Below are 27,847 nucleotides of genomic sequence, written 5' to 3'. Positions count from 1 at the left end.
TACATAAGCGGGAGATTCGTATATTTAATGGCTTTTAGCAGACAAATTGCATCTGTAGCTGAGTAATGCTGATATTAGACTGATAGTGATCTTAAAATAGCCTTAAATCTCTACTCTGTACTTTTTGGGACTCAGATTTAACAGCAAATGCCATTAACTGACAATACATCATTGTTTTTCCCCGTTACTTTTATTACAAATGTTAGCAGTCACCTCTTCAGACTTATCCAAGGTGTAACAGCTTGAACACGTAAAACAAACATTCATTACATCAGTGACTCCGTATTTCCAGGACGTTTTCATCAAAACTCGTTTAGGTTGCTCCTGGTGTCTCGCAGCTGTGTGAGGGATGTCAGCACCTCCTCTGTCGGCCGCCTCCCCAGCTGTTTACCTCCTCTGCTCCTCACACTCACTGATCCACCCTCACTCTCCTTATCCCCCACCACTGGACAGAAATAAAATGTTCAGCGGTCATAATCATATCGTATCAGGGAAGGTAACATTAATGAAAAGAAAACTAGCCATAGTAATTCATTTACCAAATATGTAGTTGTACTGGGCCAGCTGAGCAGAGCGAATCTTTTTATTTAAGGTTGCTCCATGATCGTCATTTAAATCAGCCATGAAGCCAGCTTCACGGAACTGCTGGACCACCTTAAGAGAAGAGATTCACTCCTTGTTATCTGACCTGCGCTTCTCACATCAACAAGCAAATTAGTAATGACAGTGAGAAAAAAGGGCAGAAAGAAAGTACACCTGGTAGACTGACCTGTTTGCCGTATGACTCACTGTTGCCCCCCACAGGAATGACCATGACCTGCGCTGGGGACAGCCACAGTGGCCTGGGTGAGATTGGAGGGGGAGTGGGTTAGCGTATACCTACTGGATCATAATCCCCTGATAAAATGACTCACAGTGATTATCAACATCTTCTCACCATTTCCCTCCAAAGTTTTCAGCCAGAATAGCCATCATTCTCTCCAGTGATCCCAGCACTGCTCTGTGGATCATCACTGGCCTGTGCAACTGTCCGTCTCGGCTGAGAGAAAGGAAAGAAAAAATGTGATAAAAAAAATTACACATACCGTGAAAGAGGATTTTATCCTCACTCATGTGGTCAAAACTCATTTGATATAAAGAGACTATCATGGAAGTAGGGCAGACTTGTAAGAGGCAGAAATAGGTTTGAGGCCAAAACCACCTTAACTGATAAATTCAATAAAGGACTAATCTTTCATGATTAAATCGGGCCCCCATGAGGTTAGGCTTCTGCCATTTTAACTTGAGCCATACCTTCAGCAATTACAAGTCATCATATACAGCAAGCATGTAGGTTTATCAGGCAGACAAGACTATCTTACAGAAATACCAGTGGTATCAGCAGATTTAAACCACTACAGATGTAGGAATGTTTGCAGAAATTTACGACTCACCCGACATACTGAAGGTTGAATCTGATTGGCAGCTGGAAGTCCAACTGGATTGTGGCACACTGGTGTTGTCTGCCAATGGCGTCTTTGATCGAGATGTCAATCTGAGATGAAACATGTAGGTGTGTGTTAGCATTACGCTTCACCTCCAGCCAAGATCTACAAATCTGAGTTCAGAGCTCCGACACCACAGACTCTGCTGGGGACAAACTGCATTTTTGTGGACAGGAATGGTTACAGATGAGTTTCCAAGAGAAGCCGATTTAGCCAACTGTGGCCAACACACCCTCACTAGACGCTGTGAGGAATGTTTGTTTGTTTATTTGATGGAGTGAGCTCGTGTGCATCTAACCCCACCCTTGATTGACCTACCTCCACTCTCTGTGACTCCGCATGAGCTCCATCATGTTATGTCTGCCTGAAGTTGACTTTAGTAGCTATAGATTTTCTATGAACTACAATCACATTTCTGTTTTTATTGGCATTCCTGTGGTCTAGACAGCGTGAACTGTATCATCTAGTGCATAAAAATGTATCACTGCAGAGCCAGAAAGAAAACAAAGACGCCTGTGTCACTCTCTACTCCAATTAACTGATTCTAGAAGAATCCATTATATAAAATGGAAAATGAGATTGTGAATCGCCAAATCCACACGCTATTTTTAACATTTCGACAACCTGGGTAATATACTTGTGTGTGATGCATTTTCTTCCCAAGAGTTAGACGAAAAGATTGATACCACCAACATGTTTGTCAATCAAATATGAAGCTACGGCCAGCAGCCATTTAACTTGGTTTAGCATAAAGACTGAAAATGAGCGAGACAGCTGGCTTTGTCCTGCTCCAAGTTAAGGAAATGTACCTACCTGCACCTCAAAAGCTCACATATTAACTAATATGTTATATCGTTTTTTACATCTCTGTTAAATTGTTAATTGCCAGGCTACATGTTACAGGACCCAACATGTTTTGGCTGCTGTTAGCAGATACTATGATAAACAACATTTACATTTGTGTGTGGAAAGTGTGTACATGCATGTTGTCCCTTCTTATTGACCTTTGGTCCGTAGAAGGCTCCGTCTCCTGGGTTCAGCTCCCACCGTTCTCCAAACTGCTGCAGACTGCTCTCTAACTGCTGCTCACACACACACACAAAGCACACAGTACAGTAAGTGAGGAGGTGGTGTAGATAGTGCAAGTCACGCTTGTCTTTCTGTGTGTGTGTGTGTGTGTGTGTGTGTGTGTGAAATGGCTGTGAGTGCTTGGAACCTTAATGTTCAATTACACTCAATTGAATCACTTAAGTTGCCCTTATGCCTATTTAAAAGGCGTCCACTGGGATTTAGAGATATACATCTACCCAGCGGGCTGACATGGAGCAGATCTCTATTGGAAAGTATCACTCATATAACTGAGTGGTTTAGTGAATATTACACCATGTCAGTTTGTATTCGTCTATGATTGACTGTGTCCAGCTTACAGGGCATTTGAACAGCTGGGCCTAGGGACTATGTATGATTTTGGCACACCACAATAAGATAAAGTGCTTGAGAATGTGCGAGTGCGTTTACCTGCTCAGCGTTATCCCACTGTTCAGGCTCCCCTAGGCATGGTGTGGGCCGTGTAGACAGAAGGCAGTGGAAAGAAAACCCAAACACTTGATACACACTCCTCACAAAGTCCAAACATGCCACAATCTCTTCTTCCAGCTGGAAAGAAAGAATGAAAAAAACGTGAAGACAAGGCCAACAAGAGGACATAATAATGTAAATAATGAGACTGAGACCAGGGAGGTCAAATTCCAACAAGGGCAGAAAAGGAAAAAAATCTACCGATGTATTTACTGTACAGTCCAGAGTCCTCCAGAGGTTGAATTAGTATTTCAGAGTGATGATTATTCTGCTATGCTATGATCTCTGAATTAACAGGGTGCCAACAGAAGGAGTGGGAGAGCACAATCAGTATCGTGGGAAGGCTTCAGGGCACTATGTAGGGGATCAGGATTACACAGACTGTGCAGCCATGAAGATGCACATATGGAGGTGTAATGTTTGAGCAGGACAAAGACCTTCATTCATCCAGACTGAGGCCTCCTGGAATGTCTCAGGAGTTATTTGTACAGCCCATCTAATCACGGTAATATGGTTCCACATGTGTCCCATTCACAGTTTCTACCCCACTTACAACACCTCAAAAAGAATGCAGCGGTCTAGAAAAGGAAAAGCTGCAAAACGATGAATGTATGTTCGGATGTGTTTTGTATGTACCTGCTCAGGTGTGCAGAAGATGTGGGCATCATCCTGGCAGAACCTTCGAACACGAGTGAGTCCTCCCAGCGCTCCAGACAGCTCATTGCGATGCAGCGCCCCAAAGTCAGCCCACCGTATAGGAAGCTCCCTCCACGAGCGAGCACGCTGCTCAAACATAAGACTAAACACAAGAAAGGAGTGTGAGGCACTGCTTACTCTCTATAATGACCCAGGTGTGTGCATGTGTGTGTGTATTCACCAGTGTGCAGGACAGTTCATGGGTTTGAGAGCGTAGGTCTGAGAGCCCTCTGATGTCACAGTGAACATGTTCTTGCTGTAGTGCTCCCAGTGGCCTGAGCGCTCCCATAATGCAGTGCTGTACAAAGTTGGGGTCACAACCTCGGTAAAGCCTCGCCTTCGGTATTCACTCTGCAAGAAGTCAGGAAGGAAGGATGTGTGTGACAATGAGTGCAGGACGGGGTCAGACTGTCACAACAGTGCAATAAGTGAAGGCTAACAAGAGCAATATCCTGACGGCTGGTATGAACATGGACATCCCCGGGATACAATCATCACAGCATGTTTATTGGTATGTTAATGTATGTCCATGCTTGTATGTGTGTGTGTGTGTGGGAAAGGTGGTTACATGGACCGCAAACATGTTAATCGAAATGGGGGGACAATTTGAAGAACTTGAATTGCAAGTAGCTTTTTCTCATTACCTACTGTGCAAACTCCCCATAGTTGGAGTGCACACTGACAAATTAGATTTAGGTAATTAAATTGAGCTGATTAGAGTTATAATAAATTAATTTTGAATGGTTGCTGCAGTGCCAACACTGGAGATTCAGTGCGACAGCGGGTTCACAATCGATCACAAACAGTGGAATTTGAGTTTGGGCTGACCATCGAAATGAATAGAACTGGGTCACACAGCATACTATGTCATTATATTATAACTATGTTTTTTCTCTATTTTTTAACATAATTATGTTGTGTAAACAGGTTCTGAGCAGGGACAGATGACATCTTTGTTAATTCACACTGACAGCTGATAAAAGTAAAAAAAAAGTAGTAAAGTAAAACCAAAAGCTTGAAACTCAAAATATGCCGATGTCTTTTCCAATAAAATGTGCTTATATAGGGTAACGTCTATAGTTTTACTGTGCAGTCAGTGACGCTGCACAGAGTGAACGTTCACCTTAATGAAGTCTGTGAGGGTGTTGTAGATGTGGGCTCCTTTAGGGAGGAAAAAGCAACTGCCTGGACTCACGTCATTGAAGAAGAAGAGCTCCTGGTCCTATGCAGAAACATGTACACACAGCTTTCATGACCAGAAAACATTTAGCCATTTAGTTTTTTTAGTTGATTTTGTGTACCTCTTTAGAGTTTGTCTTACCGTCCCAATGCGTCGATGGTCCCTCCTCCTCACCTCCTCCTGTTCCTTCTCCCACTCCTCCTTGTCCTTCTCTCCTGGAAAGGCCACACCAAGAAGACGCATCAAACTGGACGACTCCGTCTGATTGGGCAGGGTCACGGGTGACAGCTGGGATGTTACAGATGCAGTGAGGAGAGTTTGGAGAGAGGAGGAAGAGAGAAAATAATGAGTGAACAAAGAGATGGCAAAAGAGAAAGGGAGAGTGAGGGTCAGCCAGAAGAGGAAGGGTGACAGCACGTCTAATGGATGGCAGTGTGTTTGTAAAGGCAGAGAACAGGAAGCTGGCCTCTAACAAACACAACATCCTGCTGCTGATATTTCCAGCCTGGCTGCAATGGAATCCCAGTCTGCCCAGTGACAGCCCAGTATGGAAACTCTTCACTCTCCCTGGATCAATAAAGGCAAGGGAAATTCCACTAACCCAGCGTGTGTCCCACAGGACGGGCTGTATCATTTAGGTCCAAATAAAACACATTTTACACACCAGATGAGACTAACCCACCATCTTTGATTATCATGTGTGAAATGAAAATTCTTAGTGGTACTGTTAGTTTGTTAGTTTATTTGTTTGTTTTTAACCATTATTAAACTGTGAATCAGTGCTTGGAACTGGGCATCAATCTATAAAAAAATGGATAAACTGGCTGGCTTGAGAGTAGAATATAAAGTAAACATAAAAAATAAAGTGGCAAGTGAAGGACAAAAACACACCTGGAGCATCTTGAAGACCTTGATTAGGCCAGTGTGTGGGAGGAGAGGACCGTTACAGACCGCTATGCTGTCCCCACACCTGGGTTCCAAAAAAAAAAAAAAAAACGTTTAATGTTTTGATGAAGACACCAGCAGCTAAGTCCACATCGCACTTTGTGAGTGTATTAATACGTGCCTGTATACTGTGACGGTAGGGCCATTCATCTGCTCCTCAATGAGCTGCAGTCTCAGCTTACTGCTCTACAAGTACACCCACAAAACACACAGAAAACACATATGTATCACAGTTTAATATGGACAGCAGGACAATAGGAGGGGGCCTGACCTCAGTAAGCAAACACTGGGACAGTAGACAGTATCACCAGCACACCATGAACAGGAGCCACTCCTACACAGTGAGTGATACCACTACTGCTCACATGTTATCAAAGGCAACGTACTACACAGAAACACTCAATAACACAACAAGCTGTTACAGGCACAGTGCAATTCAGCAGAGAGATGACTAGAGCTCACTGGCAATGCTTTTTTCTTGTGATCCTATATTATTCTGTTCATTCTTATTATCACTGTTTTAGCCTTCACAAAGACTAATGTGCTTGGCTTGAAGGAATTCACCACACCTACATAAAGATTAGATTTTAGGCTAAATTACATATAAATACCAGAGAAACAGCTTTAACAAGGTGAAACACCAATCAATTCGATACCTTCTCATCCAATTATATATTGTTAGAGAAAATCTTTTTCAGGTCCGGTGGCCTGACAGAGGCCTTTTACTGAGCATCATTAGTGGTGTTGTGCTGCTCCTCCTATGACAAGTCAAGACGGTGTATTGTTATAACAGAGACATCGGTAATGCTGACCTGGAAGAGCTCTCGGACCTCATCTATATTCAGCTCCAGTCTAGATAGAGGAAGTCTGAGGGCTGCGGCCTGTTTACATTTCTCCTCCACTTCATCCAGAGACAATACACTGTGTGCGCAGGACAGATTAATGTAAATCAAAGCAGAAAATCTGCAGCAGAGAGGCACAGTATATGAAGACAGAAATACCAGCTTCACAATGATTATTGGGAAGGAAAAAGAGGTCAAGGGCTTTGAATAGATTGTTTTAATAATCCCTGTAAGGGAAATGGGTCAAAGCCCACAGACTAATGTATAGATAAAAACCTTAAACGTAGTAGTAGTATTAAAATTAAGTATTAAAAGTATAAAACTACAAAAAAGTAAAATTGCTTATGTTAACAAGGGTGGCATACATAAGTAGAAATCATCAAGGAAGGAGAGCTGAGCAACGCCATATATTATATAAAAAAAATGATTATTTCTATGTCGGTCAGTAACTTATGAAGCACTCTACAAGTGCAAGCAGACCACACAAAGCCAGAGAATATTTAGACAGGTTTCACAGACTACATTGCTCTGGCTAAAAACCAAACACACCTGGACACATTTCACCTACAGTCCTGTGTCAGACACGGTTACATGAATATCTCACCTGTTGCCCAGAATGTGGTCACAGTAAAGCCCGAGCTCCGACGTGCCCTCTCTGCACATCTCGGCACCAAATACCCTCTCCAACACTCCGGACAGGACACACACTCCTGTCCTCCATGCTGCCTAAGAAAGGGAGGGTGGTGATGGTTTTTTTATGCAGCCAGTTTGGATGAGGAAGTCCTACTTGGACTGACTGACCTGGAAACATCTAAATAACAGCTTGTGAAATCCTCTCAATACTAAGAAATTGTTCTCCATTGGCCTAAGAAAGCATCCTTCACAAGCAACCAAAACATACTCGGATCCTTGAATTACTTGTCACATCTAGCATTATCATGTGACTTTATTTGTATTTTCTCAGTATTACTGGCTTATGCCTCATTTTACCAATACTTACTCAATGTTAACGTACTATATACTGAAGTCAAGGAATAGTGATAAGAAGAAAAGAAATTGCATCAGTTTTTAGAATATTAAGATCCATCCTTAAAGGTAAAGAGAGACAGGAAGCTGATATGGTATATTTCAGACACATCAAAAGAATACAAAGATAACCTGTTTTCCTTCAGCTGTGTCAAACCCCAGAAGTTGTAGTTCGCAGTCTGCCTCTAGGGGCTGTTCAAGCTCCCATAACTCCCCATTCACCTTACTGACCAGCGCTCCTTTCATACTGCAATGACAGATGCAAAACCCCAGGATATCAGTGAAGTACAAACACTGTAAGAGAACACATTTCTGTATGCAAGCTTGTGTACTTACCGCACACTCTGGGCAACAAAGAGAGGTGTGGTGACACCAGCTGTTCCCTTTACTGTCCGGCCATCACCCAGTTGGATACTGAGGGGCGTTTCTGTAACTTCAGCTCTCCTCTTATTGCCTTGTTTTTCCCTGAGGGACTCAAAGACCCGCAGTCGGTCAGATAAAGATGGGCACACCTGCAGCCAGACAGGGAACAAATAAGTATGAGCTAAAAGGACAAGAGAGTGACAGAACGCAACAGCACCACATACACTAAGATTAAACCTACACCTCTCTAAACCAGTTTGACTGAACATTATGACCCTCGAGATGGTGGGAGTTACTGCTGGGCTGTTGTATTAGACTAGTATTAATTAGTTGAACCTAAATAACTAGTAACTGAGTTGATTTTGACACACCAACATTAATATTGTGATGAAACAATGTGATAAAGAGTCATTATTATCTTTTCCTCTATTTAATGGCTTCATTGTGATAAAGTGACACCATATTCTTGAGTCTGTGAATGAATAGCACAAGTATTTAAGGAATAAACAAATCAAATGCCTCCACATTAGCCTGATTTACTTTATCACCCACTCATAGTTTAGACTGCATGTGAAATAATGACAGGCACACCCAAAATAATCTATTTGGTGGTATTCACTAAACACCATTGACACTTTTTTAAGGAAGCACAATAACCTAAATCTGAGAGAAGAGAAGACAAGAGAGAGAGAGAGAAAGTGAAGGTGAAGGTGAAGGGTATGGCTGTGTCCATGTCACTCATATAAAACACTGTACTGTACAAACTCTACATCACAGGTGTACTGCTGTCTGGAGCCAAACCATGTCCTTCATAACTGGAAAAGATAAACTGATAAAATAAGAAGAACAACAAAGTCCCGCACTAGACAGGCAACAAGGACAACAGCAGCAGCTCTCAGCACTGACATAGCACAGCCTGCACTGGTGGCTAGCGTTAGCTTTGGCTACTGTACTGCTGTAATAACAAACGAGCGCACCTCGCTGTACCTCCTGTGCGCGCGAACTGTCGCACGAACTGCCGACCGACAGGTAACCAGCCGAAACAGCCGTGTCACCGCCATCCCAAACACACCTGCTCAAACAAACGCCTTCATTATCCAAATACCCCACATTACTGTCACCACTCTCTGCAAGCGGCCATTACACCGGAAGCACAGATTAGGACAGTGGCGGTGACGTCGTGACGTTGCTAGGAAGGAGCGTGCGCGCTCCCGAGCACAAGAGTGCGCGTCCATTCAGGAGCCGCACATGCGATTTAGCTGCAGTTGTTAGAGGACTGATTTTAACATTTGAAACCATGCACATTCAGATCAGGTTTTCAGACAGGATTAAAATGCGCTGAAATCTTAAAGGAGACAGTCGATACTCTGTGAGATGGCGACAGGTGAAGCACAGCACAAAGCCCATCCACAGTCACAGCAGATCAGTGCAGCTCAGTGCAGCACTGGTGTGACACCTAAAGCATCTTCACACAGACCCACAGCAGCACCACAGAGCAGCAGAGGCGGTGGGCTCAGTCACGGGGCTGCGCACTTTGCCATAAGAGCCACGTGCTTCAAGAACAGCTGCATTAAACTAGTGGTTTAGTGTCCGAGGCATTGGTGCCATTTACATGAACCTAACCTGATACACTAATATTTTACCATCACAAAAACCACCTTCACTGTTAGGAGTGAAGAAATAATTTACACGTTTTTCCTACCCCGTGGAAACTCTTACTACAGAGACGCAATGGAAAAAGTTTTGAAATGTTAACATCTGAATGCAATGATCACTGAGTATTTCTAACAAGTAATATATATCTGTGTGTGCTGCTATAACCAAGTTAATGAACAACTCGGTTAACTGTGGCGCGAACATGCACTATTGTCAGAGGAGTCAGTGGTTCAGTCGTTACAGCAGCACATAATGGAGACCTGGATGAGATCCACCTCAACACTTAAGACCTGCAGTACCACTGAACTGCCACTTGGGGGAGCTACAGTACTTTGGAAAAAATATGATCCACCTACATGATCAGAGATAAAATCTATCCATATAAAAGATACATTAAAAATCTATTTGTATAACTAATGTGCATCCAGACAGATTAAAAAGTTATCTCACCAATCAATTAGTGATATGACTCTAACTTCATGAGTTTACGGTGTTTGGACACAATTATTTATTAGCCCTGGACTGATTTTTAAATATGGGACGGTCTTCAGCATTTTCTCTCACTTCACTTATTCCATTGTGAAATATAGTGGAAAGCAGGCATACATGTAAAAGCCTGTTGTATAATAAAATTGCATGTTTAGAAGCAGGAGCTCCTGTTGGCCTTCTCAGATAACCAACAAGCAGGGCTGATAGTGTTGCCTAATAGTTCAGCTGCAGTATCCATATTTAACACTATGGATCCAACATTTAAATAGCACATCACAATTTTACTGTTAGCTGTAGAATAATGGCACACAGGCCATAATGTGACATTTCCCTTTGAATGTCCAGTGTAGCTGAAAAGCTGTTGGCGCACAACAGGAATGTAAATAGTTAATTTATCATTTTAACTAAATAATACAACTATGTAAAACACAGGTTATTTACTGATAAGTGTATGCTGTTTGGTGTTATTCTGTTGATGTGACTGTGGCTGGTCCACTGGAACTGGTCATCAACCAGTCTCTCTGGTATAATGTATTAAATGCAGCATGTGGCCCATGTAATGGTCAATACCTCTGCATACAGCTGGCATCAAGTGTTACAAAAGTGTCAAATGGCATGTCTAAAATATGGCTTCCCAACAAGTGTGCATGGCAATGTGGAAATGTTTAGCAACAATCAAACCAAAAAAAAAAAAATCAGTCCTCTCAAGGAGGGAATGAGAGAAAAGTTTAAATTGAGGTCTTTGCAACAGGAAAAAAGTAAAAAGTCAACAAAGTTAAATTAAGTCAGAGCACAGACTGCTTTCAGTCACTTGTGCTAGTGCAAACATAATGATAGATATATTAAATGTGAGGAAAATGGAGGTAACTCCATCCATGAAAGCACTAAAAGGTGTAGCCTTCTTTGAGTCTGCAATGTTTTGTGCAAAAAAAATAAAAAAATAGGAATAATAAAAATGAAGTTGTATTCACCCCTTTAAGTATGCATAGATAAACTGTGACAATAAGAGAATGTGTGCATGCTCATCACACCAGAAAGGATTGGACACTCAAAGACCAGTGATATAGCATCATTGATGAGAACAGCAGTAAGAGCAGTTAAATGAATCAAATATACACAGACTATCAGTTTCGTCACAAGTTCAGTCAAATTCAAACTCAATTTGTCAGAGTTGTCTTGAGGTGAAGAGAAAACGTGGAAAGGATATTTACAGGGACACTTAAAGTGGGGGACTTAATGAGCAGGAGGATGAATCTAGTTCAGTCTGTGCTGTGTGAACACACCAAACTGAATTGTATTGATAAGTAGCTGCTTCTGCAGAGAAACTATGAGAGAAGACATACAGTTTACAGAAGGTGGTAACAGACTTGTTTAACATTCAGTAAAACATCAGGTCTGATGATGTGCTGACACTGTAGTGATAAATATGCTCCTAGTTGTTACATTGTAAAAATGTATAATCTATTCACAAGCTTTAAGCGAAACATTTCCAGGTGCTCTTTTGTATTTTTAACTCAACTTGCTATAAATGAGCTCAGGAGACCACATACACTCCATGATCAGACAAATACAGGAGGCTTTGAGCAGCAACACCCTTCATGCACCTCTCATTGCGTGGGTAACCTACAACAGTGTAGAAGAGAGGCATAACGGCAATAACTCCTGCACAAGAGGAAGGATCACTGCCACTGTGCTGACTGTTTTCAACCCCCAGAGGTGTTGAGAGGTGCAGAAGTGTTGCTGGACGAAGACATGTGAGTACAAAGTAAGCACAGGAATTTGAGGGCAAAAGCATGAAATTAGCAAAGAAATAAAACTGAGAAGGGGCAAAAATAAGCAAAGTACTTAAACCATTTCCAAAACAATCCTAAATAGCTCAAATGTTTTCACCCCCGATACCATCTGTGGGTGCCGCTGCATATGTACAATTGCCATTTCTATCAAAGTAGAAGTACAGCGCAAAAAAAGGCATTAAATGTTAATGCAATATGAAAATGGCAGCTGCTGTGTAAATATTTGAAAACAATTTTTCTGAAAACAGGCAGAAAATCAGCTGAACAGCGCAAATTAATTACCACAGCGCAATTCAAGTGATAAATGGTGATCAAATAAAATATCTCCCCCCCAGTTGTATTGAAACTCTGCATTTTATTCAAGTCAGTACATGTTGAAGCCTAGCAAGACTGTGGTTCAGGCTGAAATACCTCCCCTCACCTGCCATCCACTACTGAGTATCTTCATGACTCAGTCTAATTCGAAGTGCGCACAGGAAGACATTTATGGTCGAAATAAAAATACATAATTATCTTCACCCTCCTCTTCTGCGTGGTGGTTTCAAAAGGAGGACAGAAAGGTGCGACAGATACTGCAGAGAAATTCTTCCGGAGCTAAAGCTTATCCAAGGCCTCAATCACAGTAAAGACAGGGTGCATGAGTGACGATCATTGTCCTCATCGACAGAAACAAAGAGCTTGAAGAGAAAAGGCTGCATCATCTCACTTTTTATATTTACAAGCGTAGAGATATACAGTGGGAGAGATGGAAGGGGTGCAAAAGGTGGAGCAAGAGAAGAATATTATTTACAGCAGTGTGTTAACCTCAGCTGCAACACAAACCTCATCACTTCAACTGAGAAATACCATTTCAGGACACACAGCACACGCCCATACACTCACGGAAGAAGAGATTACTTTGGAACCTACTTTCATCACTTCAAAACATTTTAAAAGGAACAGTTTGCATTTTGAGAAATTCGGTTATTGGATTTCTTGTTGAGAGTTAGGATGGCATAGTCGTTGTGTTAAATATGAAGCTGGGGACAGGAGGCCGTTAGACTGGCCTAGCATAAAGGCTCAAAACAAGGGCAGACAGCTAACCTGGTTCTGTCCAAAGGCAACAAAATCAACCTGCCCTTTGGCAGGACAGAAGCAGTCACTTCCTGGAGTCTTGTTGCTGTTGTGAGGCAACTAGCAGAGACTCAATGAAGTCAGTGCTGTTAACTGTAAATAATCCCCCATAAAACATTCAGTTTTTGTATGGATTTAGCTGTTCCTTATTTCTAGTTTTTATGCTATGCTAACCTAATCAGCCCTGGCTGGAGCTTAGTATTTAGCAGGCAGACAGAATATTGATACTGACCTTCTCATCTAACTCTCAGTAAGAAAGCAAATAAGCTTGTTTCCCAAAATGATGAACTAGTGATTTTAGTTTCTTTCCTCTGTATCCGATGAGACCCATGCCTGTCTCTTTCACTCTCCAGCACTCTCTCAGGTAAAGTACCCCAAAGATCACAAAGACTGGCAAATTCTACATAAAATATAGTTTCATTTCAGATTGAACTATCTGTGTTTTCACCCTAAGGTTATGTCACTCTGGCACCAGACCTAGTGAAACTTTTATCTCCTGTGTTTGGAGATATGGAAAAGTGAAAAGTGTGATAAAGTGAGGGTTGTTGTACAACACTCAGCACTATGGAACTGATACGCTCAGAGCTGAACTGTACAGTGTAAGATGACTGGTTTGCTACCAAGTTGAAGCATGAAGATTTAATCAGCTATTTACACACAACCTAAGGTAGTTTTAATTCAGGCTAAATAACAGAGTAAAGATATCTGGGCTCATACCAGCAGGGCTAACACGCGCCCTGCACTTCAGCGCAGGGCGCCTGCACTTCTCGTTCAGCATGTCATAGATGACCACTTCAGTAGCGTGGGGGTAGGAAGGGTCTCTTCTGCGCATGGAAAGGACCGCCTGTGAATCGAGGGCCAGGCCGCTTGCCCCCACGAAACCCCCCCATGTGGAGATCTTGGTTAAGCTGCTGAGAGGGGTTTCGGCCTCGCAGCAGAGGTCTTTGTGGGATGGGGACTGAGAGGATTGAGGGTCGAGGACTGGGCAAGGTGAGGAGGGGAACAGGGTTAGGGGTTTGGTTACGGGGCTGAGCAGGGGGACTAGCGGGGGGGTTGTGGAGAGGAGGGGCAGCAGACTGAGCAGGGAGGTGAGGGGGGACAGTGTCAACTGCAGGGGAATTAGGCGTGGAGGGAGAGGGTGAGGAGGATGTGGGAGAGGGGGGTGGAAGAGGTAGACTCAAAGGCTCCTTCACTCTGCCCAGCAAGGGTAGAGGAACACCAGGGTTACCTGGGCGGTGGAGAGGGGGTGCATGGCGGGGGACAAAAGGCTCTTTAACTGTGCCAGGACGGGGCATCTTAGGGGGCTCACCTAGCAACGATGACATAAGGGGTGGAGGGCCTACTTTGCTTCCTCTAGGCCCCATCCCACCTCGCTCTGCACCCTCAGGTCTGACTGGGGGAGGAAGAGAAAGGGGTCGGTCAATAGGGACCAACACTCCTCCCACCATCACTGCGGAGGGCACAGCTGGGTGAGTAGGCGGAGGGGAAGGGCGCTGCGGTATGGGAGGCGGTGGGGGTCGAGGGATTGGTGGAGGAGCGCTGAAGAAAGGTGATGGAGGAGGATGCTGGTGGAGGAGAGGTGGAGGAGGAGTATGCATGTTTTCCGTGTGGTAGGGCATTTGAAACTGGGCTTGGGGAGGAGGAAGTGAGTGAGGATGGGGCGGAGGAGGATGTAGATGTGGAGGGAGGAGATGTGCGAGAGGAGGAGGCATGGAAGAGGTCATGTCCTCGGTGCCTCCCTGGCCAACGTTAATAGGAGGGGGGACAGTGTGGGGTGAGGGAGGCTGAGCTTCCATGTATTCCTCCTCTTCGTACCACATCGCTGCCCCAGGCCGACTGCCAGCCCCTCCCCCTCGACGAGAGCCTCGGCCAATCACGCGAATGCTCTCTACGGTCTTGATGCGCTCTCCAGTGAGTGGGCGGTTAGAGTAGCCTAGAGTTTGGATGGGTGCCCCTTCAGTGCAGGGCGACACTAGTGTCTCAATGCGATGGTACTGACCCTCCTTCCCACACACACCTGGTGACTCTTGACTTTTCCCCTTGTCCTCCCTTTTTCCGCTCAGACCTCCGTCATCTGAGCCAGAGCTCGCCTTACGAGAGCCCGCAGAGTGTCTCCTTTCTCCAGTTGCTCTGTTGTTTCCCATCATCCTTGACTGGCTGTGCAGTCCATCTTTCTTACCTTTCATGTCATTACTCAGGGAAGCGGAGACCTGCTTCCTCACTTCATCGTCCTTTAGTTTTGTTCCGCTCTTTTTCCCGGCTCCATACCGGGAGGAGGAGGAAGAGCTCAAAAAGTCTCCATTGCTGTTACTTCCTGACGGGGTGATCACAGCATCCCAGGGTTCGCTGCGGTAGGCTGTGGGAGAGAGGTTATGACCGCCAGATGACCCCAGAGAGTCCGGCACACTCCCAGGTGTGTCCATGATCTCATCCTGGGTGGGGGTGCCAGCGGCCTCGTCTCTCACTGGGGTCCCCTCCACCCCATCGGGACTGACATCACCTAGAGCAAGGCTGAAGCATGGGTTACCCTGCAAGAAACTGTTGATTTTTGATTCAAGGCTGGGGGGAGAGACAGAGAGAGCTGAGGGACGAGAAGGGGGTGGAGGAGGAGGGGACAGCTGTCTCTCTTTTTCCCAGTCTCTGGTTCTTCCAGGCGTGTCTCGTTTGAGGCTGTTCCCCTGAGCGGGTTTTGTTTTTGGGATGGTTGGTGTGAGCAGGCTTTTAACTGCTGGTGATTCTGGGGATGTTCGGGTGGGAGGAGTGGAGGAGGTGTTTGTCACACTTTGCAGGAGAGAGGACAAGCCTGTGGAGAGGGTGGAGTCAGAGAAAAAGAGATGATGAGATAGGAAAAACATTAATGATTAGTAATATTCAATCAAGTCCATTTTTCGATGAAAATTTCGGTCACATTTATTGTATATGCGCCTTACCCGGTGTGTTTGTTTTAGACAGAGCGTTGAGTATGCCTTCAGGTGTGATGTCAACTCGTGACAGGATGCTGGCCAACGCAGGGCTCGAAGGAGTCGCTTTGGAGGTTGTCGATTGGCCAGAGGGTGTAGTGGGTGTTCCTGGAGGTGGCCGAGCAGGGCTAGCTGCTGATAAAAATTCAAAAGGCATAGAGGGATGGGTTTAAAGTGGGGCTCAGAAAATCCCAGATTTTACTTATATGTGCTCATTCGTCCACAATGCGAAGGCTACATCTTTCTGAGTTTCATACATGATTGAAGTCTTTCAACCCTTTAAGTGTGTGTTTCAAATCATTCTCTAGATACCCAGTCAGAAACCTATTTTTGTTTTTGTCCAAAGAATTTTCAGTTTCAGACATTTTAAGTAGATTCAGTCATTCAATACTTAATTCATGGCAAAAATGCATCAATTTCATATTCACTTATTTTTCAGTCTCATATTTAAACTTTAACTATGTAACTATGTCAAGTTAAGCAAACAATTCAAATGGCACGTAATAACCTTAGTAAGATGAAAAACATTTACTTTATTGTTGTAAATGTAAAAGTATTTCAAGTCAAGACAGTCAAATAATTAACATGTCTTCAGATGAGTCACACCAACAGTCACAGTTCAAATTTCATAAATTATGGTAAAAAATTTAAAAAACCCTCAATGCTACAGCAGAAAAAAACTGATGTCAGGTTCTGACAGATAACACATTATCAATCCTTTGGGCTCAAACAATATCATCAGCAATAATGTAAATATTTGTCCAAACATGTCCATGAATTACATTTTGGCCCTGTGAAGTCTTGACATTATCATATGTGTATTGTGATCTGAACATAAGTGGAAAGCTCTAAATACAGGTGTGAACGCACCCAAGACGCATCAAGCTTTGATGGCTCAGACCACATTCAGAGGTGGTCTGGACCGTATATGGCCACATTCTTTTAAGACTGTGTGACTGTGTCCTGGACCACATTGAAAGAGTGGAGTATGAGAAGTACGATGTTATAAAAATAATCTCTAAAAATAATCTGTCAATACGGTGACAAATTAATTTTAAGTCACCAGAATTTTGCCCTGCACTCCATCAGAGTGGACAACATGAATGGAACCTCTGTCTCACAAGGACTTCTACTAACCTTCACACATCTTTTGTCTACAGCTTTTAGCTGCGGCTTCTCATTAGTATTACACTCATCTTCCACCAACCCCCAAACACACCTGTATTCTTCATGGCAGATGTGAGTGAGCTGAGAATGGAGCTGATCTTTCCCAAGTCCACCTTCTCCAGATTGACTCCCAGAGGGGTTGTTGGAGCGCTTTGAGCTGTAGCAGAGGTTGGAGTCAGTGGGGATGCCGTGTCAGCAGCCGTAGCATTGGTCTTAGAAGCTTTCGTAGGTGTGGCAGGAAGCTTTGATGCTGCGTCTGACTTTGTAGTCTTGGCAACAGCAGCGGACGCCTTGTCTTTCTTGTCATCTGCTAGTAAAAATAATTCAAAAAGCTGATACATTTTCAAATCTGAATCACAACATTACAAACTGGAAGCCTAATATGAAGGGAAAAGACAATCATCACCCCACTACAACATTTTGTAGCCACTAACCCCCTGCTGTGGCAGCATCAGCCTCTTCATCAGACATATCCATGTCCTCCATGTCTCTGTTGTCACTGGGTATTTCTCCTTCATCCATGGCTTTGCCATCCAGCTCTGGATCCACCTGGGCTCTGCTAGACCCGAGTCCCATGAAGGGTGACTCGGAGCCAGTGGGAGAGGGGGCGTCTTCAGTAGGTGACGGGATGGGAGAGTCCTCAGGTCCAGGTAGAGTTGACTTAAGGGAATCCAATTTCCTTTTAAGACTGGCCACACGGTTGGCAAAGGCATTGTAGGCCTAAGCAGAAAGCAAACAGGGATAGAAGAAACACAATTAATGAGTGATATGAGGAAGATAAAAAGGATATTTCAGCTGCCTTGTATTTAACAACAGAAAGTGATGATGCCATCTGACTGGACACTTACATTGGCCACAATCTTAACCTCCTTGTACTGCATCTCATAGAAAATGTCTGCGTTTCCCAAAGCTTCCAGCAGAGGAGGCCCCGTTTTCAACTCTTTGTCCAGAAAGCCGACAAACTCCTGCAGCTTCAGACTGCCATCCTCAAAGTCCTTAGCGAACTTGTTCCCTCCTGCCTTGTCTGTAATTGACAAATGAGCAAAAAGTTAAATACAAGGTTTATACAAACTCCATATGGTTAAATAGAAGATATCGTCAGCATCAGAGGTGTAGTGGTATTTGCTAGTATTAGTGACTGAGGACATGCGCACAGTTAGGTTGTGACTCGTTTCATGTAACCACTGGTTTATGCAACAACTGTTCCAATGGTGGCAAGTTAATATACACTCCCCTCCAAAAGTATTGGAACAGTGAGGCCAGTTCCTTTATTTTTGCTGTAGACTGAAAACATTTGGGTTTGACATCAAAAGATGAATATGAGACAAGAGATCAACATTTCAGCTTTTATTTCCAGGTATTTACATCTGGATCTGATACACAACTTAGAAGATAGCATTATTTGTAACGGAACACCAAATTTTTAGGCGAGCAAAAGTATTGGAACAGATAGACTTAAAATAGATTAACGTGAAAAGAGTTAATATTTAGTTGCAAATCCTTTGCTTACAATAACTGCATCAAGCCTGTGACCCATTGACATCACCAAACTTTTGCATTCTGCTTTTGTGATGCTTTTCCAGGCTTTCACCGCAGCCTCTTTCAGTTGTGGTTTGTTTTGGAGGGTTTCTCCCTTCAGTCTGCTCTTTAGCAGGTAAAATGCTCTATAGGGTTGAAGTCTGGAGACTGACTTGGCCAGTCTAAAACCTCCCACTTCTTGCCCCTGATGAACTCCTGTGTTGCACCATGAAGGATCTCCCAATCAGTTTGGTTGCATCTTTCTTTAAATTGGCAGACAAAATGTTTCTGTAGACTTCTGTTACATCATCAATGAAGATGAATGAGCCCATCCCAGAAGAAGCCATGCAAGCCCAAGCCATGACATTACCTCCACTGTGTTTCACAGATGAGCTTGTATGTTTGGGATCATGAGCAGATCCTCTCTTTCTCCAAACTTTAGCCTTTCCATCACTTTGTTAAAGGTTCATCTTTGTCTCATCAGTCCATAAAACTTTGTCCCAGAATTTTTAGGCTTGTCTCTGGCAAATCCCAGCCTGGCCTTCCTATTCTTCTTGCTAATGAGTGGTTTGCATCTTCTGGTGTGGCCTCTGTACTTTTGTTCATGAAGTCTTCTGCGAACAGTAGACAGTGACACCTTCACTCCTGCTCTCTGGAGGTTGATGCTGATGTCACCAACAGTTGTTTTAGGGTCTTTCTTTACAGCTCTCACAATGTTTCTGTCATCAACTGCTGCTGTTTTCCTTGGTCTACCCGTTCGACGTCTGTTACTTAGTACACCAGTGGTTTCTTTCTTCTATGGCCAATGTTTGTGGAATGACTGATTGATTTTCCATCTTCTCTCAGCTTCACAATTGCTTGTTTTTCACTCATGGACAGCTCTCTGGTTTTCTTATTGGTTACGCCTCTAACTATAAATGCAGTCTGCACAGGCAAAACCCAAATCTGAAACTGAACGTAGACATTCAGCGCTATTTATTGTTTGAATAATCAATGTAACAGGACACACCAGGGCAACAAAACACACCTGTCAGTCACATGCTTCAATACTTTTGCTCACATGAAAAATGGGTGGGTTCAAACAAAAGGTGCTATCTTCTAAGTTGTGTATCAGATCCAGATGTAAATACCTGGAAATAAAATATGAAATGTTGATCATATTCATCTTTTGATGTCAAACCCAAATGTTTTCAGTCTACAGCAAAAATAAAGGAATTGGCCTCACTGTTCCAATACTTTTGGAGGGGAGTGTATATATAACTGCCCACACGACCAAATGTTAGACTGATTTTATGAAAACTTTCCATCATGTTGAGAATGTGATGCGGCAGTCAGTCAAACATCTTGCTCAGTAGGTATGCTGCCTCTTTATTCCTCCACATAACACAGTAAGAAGCCCTCCTTTCTCCAGCCTTCATTCTCTTACTGTCACTAGATGTCCCCCTCTCTCCTCCCCTCCATCTCTGTAGAACAGCATGTGAACTAGTAGACAGTTGTCAGAGGGTGAAGATCATAGCTCATCATAGATAATCTTATGTATTCATGTGAATGAATGAGAAAACAACATTAATGTTACATAATCATCATCAATGCTAGTTATCTACCTAGCATTAGTAGAAGCCAACCTGTGAGTTAACAAGAGGTGGCCCTGGTGCCAACTAAGTTTTTAATCATTGTTTAACTACAGCATCATAAACTTCTACTGTTGAAGCTGTTCCAAAAATTGAAAGGATGCTTTGCTACCTTTTCATCTTTACTAGTTAACTTTAGCTAAACTAAAGAAAAAAATATCTAATTCGCTGCACCAAGCAAAGCCTACCGGCACCTTCCGACCGCTTTTAAGGTGCAATGTTTTCTTGCATGTTAGTTAGTGTATGAGTAGAAGCGTAGAAGTGGTGTATCAAGCAATACACCGTAAATCTCAATATGACAACTTTGGCCCTTCAATTTGTTTTTATTGGCTCTCCTGCATAACATATGCTTTAGTGATGAGTCTATCTTCAAGAGTTTAAAAAATCTGTATGAATGTCAACCGAATTATGCGAACTGCAACTATTTTATTTCCTCACTTGGAGGGAAAAAAGTGGTGGTTTCGTCATTCTAGCGTGATCTGGCAGCGTAACATCTCTGGTCAATGTCAAAATGATGATAAAAATGAAAATGACTAACACTTATACATCATAGGTCCAGAAGATTTATAGCTTTTAGGTCAGTCAGATACAGATAAATCCTGTCTGTGTTATACCTCCACTAGCGGTATGTGAACTCTTGTGTTTTGACAACCGAAGGCACACCCATCAAGTGTCCAATATGTTTGTGGCTTAAGACATTAAGTACACAGGACAATAAGTGTGTGATGATGATGATGATGCAGAAATAGGCTCAGTGACATCTGACCTTTGAGTCTCTTAAGAGCCTCCGTGCTGCAGACATCCACCCTGAGAGCTGCCAGCTGCTTCTCCCTGAACTCCTCTTCTGCAACTGCTCGCTTGTATCTCGTCAGCTGTTCAATGAGGGAGTGGGGCTGGAAAAGAGGGCAGATGAATAAAGATGACAAATGTTACAGCACTTATAATGCTTTAGACATGCTCTAACACAACTGGGGAAAGAAGACTTACTGTGAACTCTGCAACAATCTTGGACTTGAGTGCAGCTTTGGTGTTAGCTGAGACTAGAGAATAAAAGCATAACATGAACTTAATAACATACAGTCAGGACTGCACCTGTAAATAATTTGAAATAAATGATATTACAACTAAAAGTTATTTCACTTTTAGATTTGATAAACATGACTTTTTCAAGATGCAGAATGAAAACAGGATGAAAAAGTACCAAACTGACCATTTGCTGGTGGAGTCTCCTTTTCCTTTTCTTTCTCCTTCTCTTTTTCCTTCTCTCTTTCTCTCTCCCTCTGCTTCTCTCGCTCCTTTTCCTTTTTGTTCAAGCTGGCTTTGAACTGGGTAATGACCTCCTCCGGATACACGCTCCTCTCCTCCCAAATCAAAAAAATCCTCTCCACTGACTTGCGGACCTTCCCATCTCTAAAAGAAATGAAACAAATACAGCACGGCATGCCTCAATAGTAGCAGAGAGGACGAACAGGCTTAGGACAAGCACAGCAGCCATGTAGATAAGAGTAATTTAATGTTGATCCAGTACTACAGCTGAATAAAAACTCACTTGATGAGCTGAGCAGCATTAGGAAGGACTTCTGCGAAGGCTGAACGAAAGACAATGGCGTTCTTTCTTTTGCAGTTCTGTATCACATCATTGGCAAGGTAGAAGAGATTCAAACGGTGATTGTTGTCAGCTGAAAAAAGAAAGCAGACACAAAGGGAAGGGTAAGATTTAGGATATAAAGTCCTCCTAGGGGAACAGAAATGCAAGAAAGGGTTTTAGACCAAGGTAATAAAACTAAATCCCCACTGCTAACAAGCAACTAAAAATGTATAATCTGTATTGGTGTTATGTGGCTGATGCAGATATCTGGGAAAAAAACTCCAATATGATGATTCCCAAATTTTATGCACTTTTGTTTTAGTTTATAGCTGAACAGAAACCAATAAATTAATCAGGTCAATATTATCACCTGATTTGAGCTTATCACAGATAAACGTGTATTAGCATATAAATTGGAGGATAATTGCAATAAAGAAATGCCAATGATACTGTTTGCTCAAGTTAAATTAGAAAGAGTAATGCCATCACGCCAGCGGTAAAATGTCCTACTCACTACAGATCTTGGCCACACACAAAAAAAAGGAGCAAATCTTTCTTCTTCTTCTTAAAACATGTTGTTTTAGTTTTTTTTAAAATACAAACAAAATGTAGGTCATTATCTGAATGCTAAGAAAATTAAATATTAAAATTGGTATCAGCCACGCTAAAATATTAACATCATTCTTAATGCTATGGACAAATGCCATACTGATGCGAATACATCTGTCACATTAGTCACAAGCCATTCTGATTTATTAAATTACCGTCAGTGTAAACAGTGAAAGAGCTTTGATTACACAGAGGCATGAAGACTTTGCCTGCTTCTGCTGGTGTGATTAGTTCAGCCAACACCAGTATCAGTCATACATTTTCAGTTCCAAAACAAATACAAAATCAGCGGACAAACGACACAATGATTTCAACTGCTTTGTATGTACATTATTCAGTACTCAGATTTCTGTAACAGTCAGTAAAGTACGTTTTGGATAATGTTCTGATGTCACATGTGTCAAATTTTGTTATACTTCAGCAAAGGTTAGTGAAAAACTTAGACAACGAAAATCACCTGTCCTACCAGCTAATCATTACTTTAGTCTATGGAGAGCAACTGTATATATGTTAACTAAATCCAACTGTCAGTTACTATTAATTTGATCAATATGCAGAAATGTTCTTCCTTATCTAGAGTTTTTCTTTACTTTTCAGTGTCAGCATTAATGTCAGAAAGTCTGAATCTCTGAGGCTTTTAATTAAAATAAATAAAAACATAAAATTTTTTACATCCACAATGGGGGGCAGCAGTCAAAGTACTTGTGCTGATAATATGACGGTAACTTGATTTGTAGATGCATTTCCTTGAGTATCTCCATGACCACAACAACAGATGACAGTCCTACTCAAAATCAACACACTCGTGCACAAACTAAATCAAATACACTGCATTACTTGAAAATACAAACAATTATGACACCCCGAAGAGTAAAGCTAAACTTCTCAATCCAACCCAAACTTATTAACTAAAAGTAATAAAATATAATTTATGCCCAAAAAGTATTATACCTGAAACATTGCCTAAGACTAGTTCTTACAAAGTTAGTGACACCTGTCAGTTTAACATGAAAGAAGTTGAACTCAACACTTCTTGCACATCTTTGCTGAAACAACCCATTTTTTCTAAATATATATTTTCTTTAATTTTCTAGAAATGTGCTTTTGCCATTTATCATCATCAGTGTAAACGCCATGCCAAAGTAAGTAAAGTAAGGATGGCTTTCTTTGATATAAGCCATGCATGATAACACAAAATTGTTAGAATATATTAGATAATACATTTCCGACAGCACCACAAAAGGAACAAAGAATATTCAATCTAATATTGTTCTGCTTACATTCAAATTTACTGAAAAACATTTGTCGTGCATCTGGGTTGAGTATTTCAAAAAGGTGATTTCCCTAAAAGTAGCTTTAAAAGAACTAAAATCAGTACAAGACTTAGTCCAGTTTAATTTCAAATACACGGCATAAATTCAGAACTTTTCATAAACACAAAACTGATTTCCTTATTTCAAAAGTACTGTTATTTGTATTGTATACATCAGATCCATCACTGCAACAAAAACTACATTAAACTAACTGTCTGCCGCCAAGAATTAATCAATTATTATTAATCAATGATCATATTGACCATTAGTGTAGTTGCAATGCAGTTCTGGTTCCCATCCTAAAACATTAGACTGTGCTATAATGCGCCACGGCATGGTAAACACAAATATACACTGTACCTTTTATGGTTGCATTTTTATTGTCATTGTTAGTAAAGAATCTTCACACTAGTAACATCACTTGTAACACTGATCAATGAACACTGGGACATGTATATTATCCCATGCAATAAACACTTATTAGTGGGTATCGACCAAAGGAGTTAATTTGAGAAGCACTGATAGTCATCTACAGTTTAGACTGCTGCACCTGAAATATATAAAACACAACTTATGCTACAAATGCGGCAGAGACACCATGAAAATATATTGTGGGTATTTAGATCATTTCCGACATTCTCCCAGAGCTGTTGAAGCTCTTTTCTCCACAAAGAGCTTGAACAATAAAGACCAACGATAGATAGATAGATAGATAGATAGATAGATATCAAAGTTAAAAAGAGATAAGTGAATCTACTTTATACCTTTTTAGACATCTAATAGAGTTTTTGAGATGGACCCAAACACGTCATTGTCTACAGCCAGCCATAAATGATGACCAGTAGATTGCTTCTTGGATAGTTGGCACTGCTCTTCATCTGAGAACAATGCCTCAGCCAAAGTGCAGCAGTTCACCGTGTGCTGTCAGCATAAGCTTTTATCATCCGATGCTCTTTGGGCAGTGATGCATGGGAGATAAAAAAAAAAAAAAAAAAAAAAAGCCTACATGATGACTTCCCTGAGAAACTGTCGATTTAACAAAAAAGCCCTAATAAATAATTCAAATCAATCAAATCTTAGAGCTGAGGCCTCTCAAGGATTTGGCAGATCTGCAGTTTACCATGGTAGAATAATGACAAAATATATTTTCTGATTTTTTTTTCCTGCAGCTGAATTTGCAACACACTCTCCTTTGAACTTCAGAAAAAAGATTTCCCCCAGTGATGATTCCATGATGTTGATTATTCCTTTGACTTCAACACTCAAACATGTTTAACTTAGGTTAACATTGGAAAGCCATATTTAAAGCAAAACAGTTGCGCTGAAAAATCTCCAACAAAGCAAATATCCCTACATATGTTCTGAACATATTGTTTTTACATATACACACATTGACTTCCATACACATAAACATCCAAATTAGCATCATGTAGCTAAATGCAGCAAATGCAATCCAATACACCTGTCAAATCCTTTTTAAAACACACTTAAACAACAAACACTGATTTGGTGTGTAACAGCTTCTACATATTCACTTCATGATAATAGGCCATCAATCCTCACACTATGTACCAACTGGCATCTCTTTCCAAAAACAAACTAAACTTTCTGAAACATGCCACAGCAATGAATAAGATTATCCTTATGACACTGTTAATAAATTGTAGCCAGCAAATAAATTATTCTCCACAGAATAGAACAAAAACATCTTAGGTTGATTAACAAAGACATCAAACAACAACCTTTTCCAACATTAGGTTTGTGAATACTACCTTTTTTTTTTGCTCTACCAAAAACAGCATAAGCTCAACTTTTCTTCCTGCATTCACCAGCATCAACGACCAACAAAATACAGCTCGGTGGCTTCTTGTTCTGCCCACACTCAGTTGAGAAACTGATGAAGTCTGTAAATCTCCTAAACCATTCTTCACTCCTCTACAAATGTCTATGTTTCTAGTTTTATACAAAATGGTGTTGAGTGCACATCCACATTTCTGAGAACTTGTTATAAGTCAACATACTTCAGGTGTATGTAAAAAGATGAGGTGATGGCAACATAAATGACAACATAAATTCAGAACGGCAACATCAGAAAAACCATTCATCAGAAAAGAGGGCAGACTCTTGGAGCGGACAGAGACCAAAACAACAGAGAAATGACTTCAAAGTGATTTCACGAAACCATCACGTGAAGACAAAAACCACTGAACTGCAGACATTGTAGTCTGTCTGAGTGCTAGACTACAATGTGAGCTAAAGAAAAGCTAAAGAAGCGAGGGCAGTTCAGTGGCTCTACCGCTGTGTTACCTCAATTTCATTAAATCTCCCAAAGAACCCATATTTGCCAATGACAACTACAGGCACTTTCATATTAGTTAGAAGTGCTGCATAAGTGTTGTGTAAATTATAGAAAGTATTACACCTAATACGAAGAGCAAAGTTGGACCTCTTTACCATAGCAGTATTTCAAATGTTGCATGCAGGACTTACTATACCTCATAAACAAGTGCTATTTGGGGGACATTTGATGACACTGCTGGAGGATGGGGTCAGAGTGCTGTGTTGTAATGCCAAACATATAACACTCATCAGAATACTGGACTGGTACAATGATGCTAAAAGGCCTGGCTATCGCTTGTATGCAGACAAACTGTGAACCCCAACCTAAAGCAGAATTAATACGGATGACTATAAACAGATTAGTGAGTGAATACGCAACCACTTTTAATTAAAAATGAGGCCAAACACTTGTCAGACTCTATTAACACTAGTTTGCAGGTGCAAACGTTTCACTGACAGACACGAACATGTGTTTAAAACTCCTGCTTTGTTCAAGTTCAAGACCAGGAACAGCAATCAAGTTTAATTAATTGAATGTGCAGACCTGCTTAGTCAACATAAGAAGCTAGAATAATTACAACAAATAAATATATTTAAGGAGTTGAACTGCAAATCAGGATGATATTTAAGGAATCGACTATATGCACTTTATAGTATGAGGAAACCAATGAGGGGCCAAGTTAGAGGAAATTTAGAAAGTGCAACTCTAAAATGGATCGGCTCGATAAGAATTAAACTCTTATATGTGAATACATGGATTAGATTAGAGTGGACTTCTCCTTTATCCTTGTTCAACTATCCAATCTGCACAAATATTATCCACTGAATCACATAAACAACAAACCGTGAGCCAGAGCTGAACTTGCACACAGATCAAACTACACAGCACAGACTAAAACTGGCATATAGATGAATCTAACTCAGCATGTCGTAACCAGCTTTGGCGGAAGAGTTTACTCTCTGAGATAAGCAGCGGGGTGCATGGCAAATCTTCGTGCAAATGCTGAATCTGTCAGACCATGAACCTCGGGAGGCCCAACTGTAAACAGTGCTAGCAGTGAGAGGTTAGCATTAGCTTAGCTAGCATTAGCGGCTAATTTCGGGTAGCTACTGATACTATCGCCAACCGCTCAAAGGCGCCGAAGATTAAGCATTTAAAAATTCCCAAATGAATCTAAATTATTTTGTAATGCATTAAACTATGCAGCATTTCACGCAAAGCCACCACAAGAAGCTACAGCCGCGTTTTTTGCAAGCTAAACACGGTCAACGCAGATGTGCTTTTGAATTAGCTAAAGTAAGCTAGCTGGCGGGTTAAGTCCGGCAGCAGACTACTCACATTTCTTGAGCCACTTCATCCAGTGGCGAACGATAAGGCCGTGGTGCTTTTTGTTTTCAATGCACCAGGTTGAAAGTCCCTGTATTGACTCCATAGTGTTGGATACTCCTTGAAACCGCCGGTCCAAAGACGCTTCGAGGGCAGCGTTGGAGCCGCGGGCTCCGTGGCCGCTTGCAGCCCCAGAACCGGCCGCCATCTTTCTATCTATGAGTGCAGA

At 41.9% G+C, this 27,847-nt stretch overlaps 1 protein-coding gene across 3 annotated transcripts; it reads right to left on the bottom strand.

The window, feature by feature from the left end:
• Positions 1-171: 171 nt before the first annotated feature.
• Positions 172-27,826, bottom strand: tars2 (threonyl-tRNA synthetase 2, mitochondrial). 3 transcript variants are annotated; one of them, XM_070834745.1, is made up of 18 exons: positions 9,092-9,252; positions 8,088-8,263; positions 7,884-7,998; positions 7,330-7,451; positions 6,696-6,804; positions 6,005-6,069; positions 5,830-5,908; positions 5,080-5,226; positions 4,882-4,980; positions 3,940-4,109; positions 3,699-3,861; positions 3,003-3,140; positions 2,489-2,566; positions 1,434-1,534; positions 938-1,039; positions 770-842; positions 540-654; positions 172-445 (listed from the first exon to the last, which is right to left on the bottom strand). In XM_070834745.1, the coding sequence occupies exons 1-18, from the start codon at positions 9,173-9,175 to the stop codon at positions 303-305; spliced, it is 2,079 nt and encodes a 692-aa protein (XP_070690846.1). In that variant the 5' UTR covers positions 9,176-9,252; the 3' UTR covers positions 172-302. The 3 variants fall into 3 exon arrangements, 1 of the variants encoding a protein (XP_070690846.1); XR_011584448.1 differs by lacking the exons at positions 172-445; positions 540-654; positions 770-842; ... (12 more) ...; positions 7,884-7,998; positions 9,092-9,252 and adding exons at positions 13,883-15,968; positions 16,096-16,260; positions 17,345-17,599; ... (5 more) ...; positions 21,991-22,120; positions 27,631-27,826 and having other exon boundaries at positions 8,133-8,263; XR_011584449.1 differs by lacking the exons at positions 172-445; positions 540-654; positions 770-842; ... (12 more) ...; positions 7,884-7,998; positions 9,092-9,252 and adding exons at positions 13,883-15,968; positions 16,096-16,257; positions 17,345-17,599; ... (5 more) ...; positions 21,991-22,120; positions 27,631-27,826 and having other exon boundaries at positions 8,133-8,263.
• Positions 27,827-27,847: the final 21 nt, after the last annotated feature.

This window comes from Pempheris klunzingeri, chromosome 8, assembly GCF_042242105.1.
Source record: "Pempheris klunzingeri isolate RE-2024b chromosome 8, fPemKlu1.hap1, whole genome shotgun sequence".
NCBI classification, from domain to species: Eukaryota; Metazoa; Chordata; class Actinopteri; order Acropomatiformes; family Pempheridae; genus Pempheris; species Pempheris klunzingeri.
This window is presented reverse-complemented; position numbering and strand designations above follow the sequence as displayed.

Coding starts and splice junctions, on each gene's coding strand:
- tars2 (XM_070834745.1), bottom strand. CDS start 9,175: ATGGCGGTGACACGGCTGTTTCGGCTGGTTACCTGTCGGTCGGCAGTT. Junction 6,070..6,695: donor AGGTCCGAGAGCTCTTCCAG/GTCAGCATTACC, acceptor GTGTACTTGTAG/AGCAGTAAGCTGAGACTGCA. Junction 5,909..6,004: donor CCTACCGTCACAGTATACAG/GCACGTATTAAT, acceptor TTTGGAACCCAG/GTGTGGGGACAGCATAGCGG.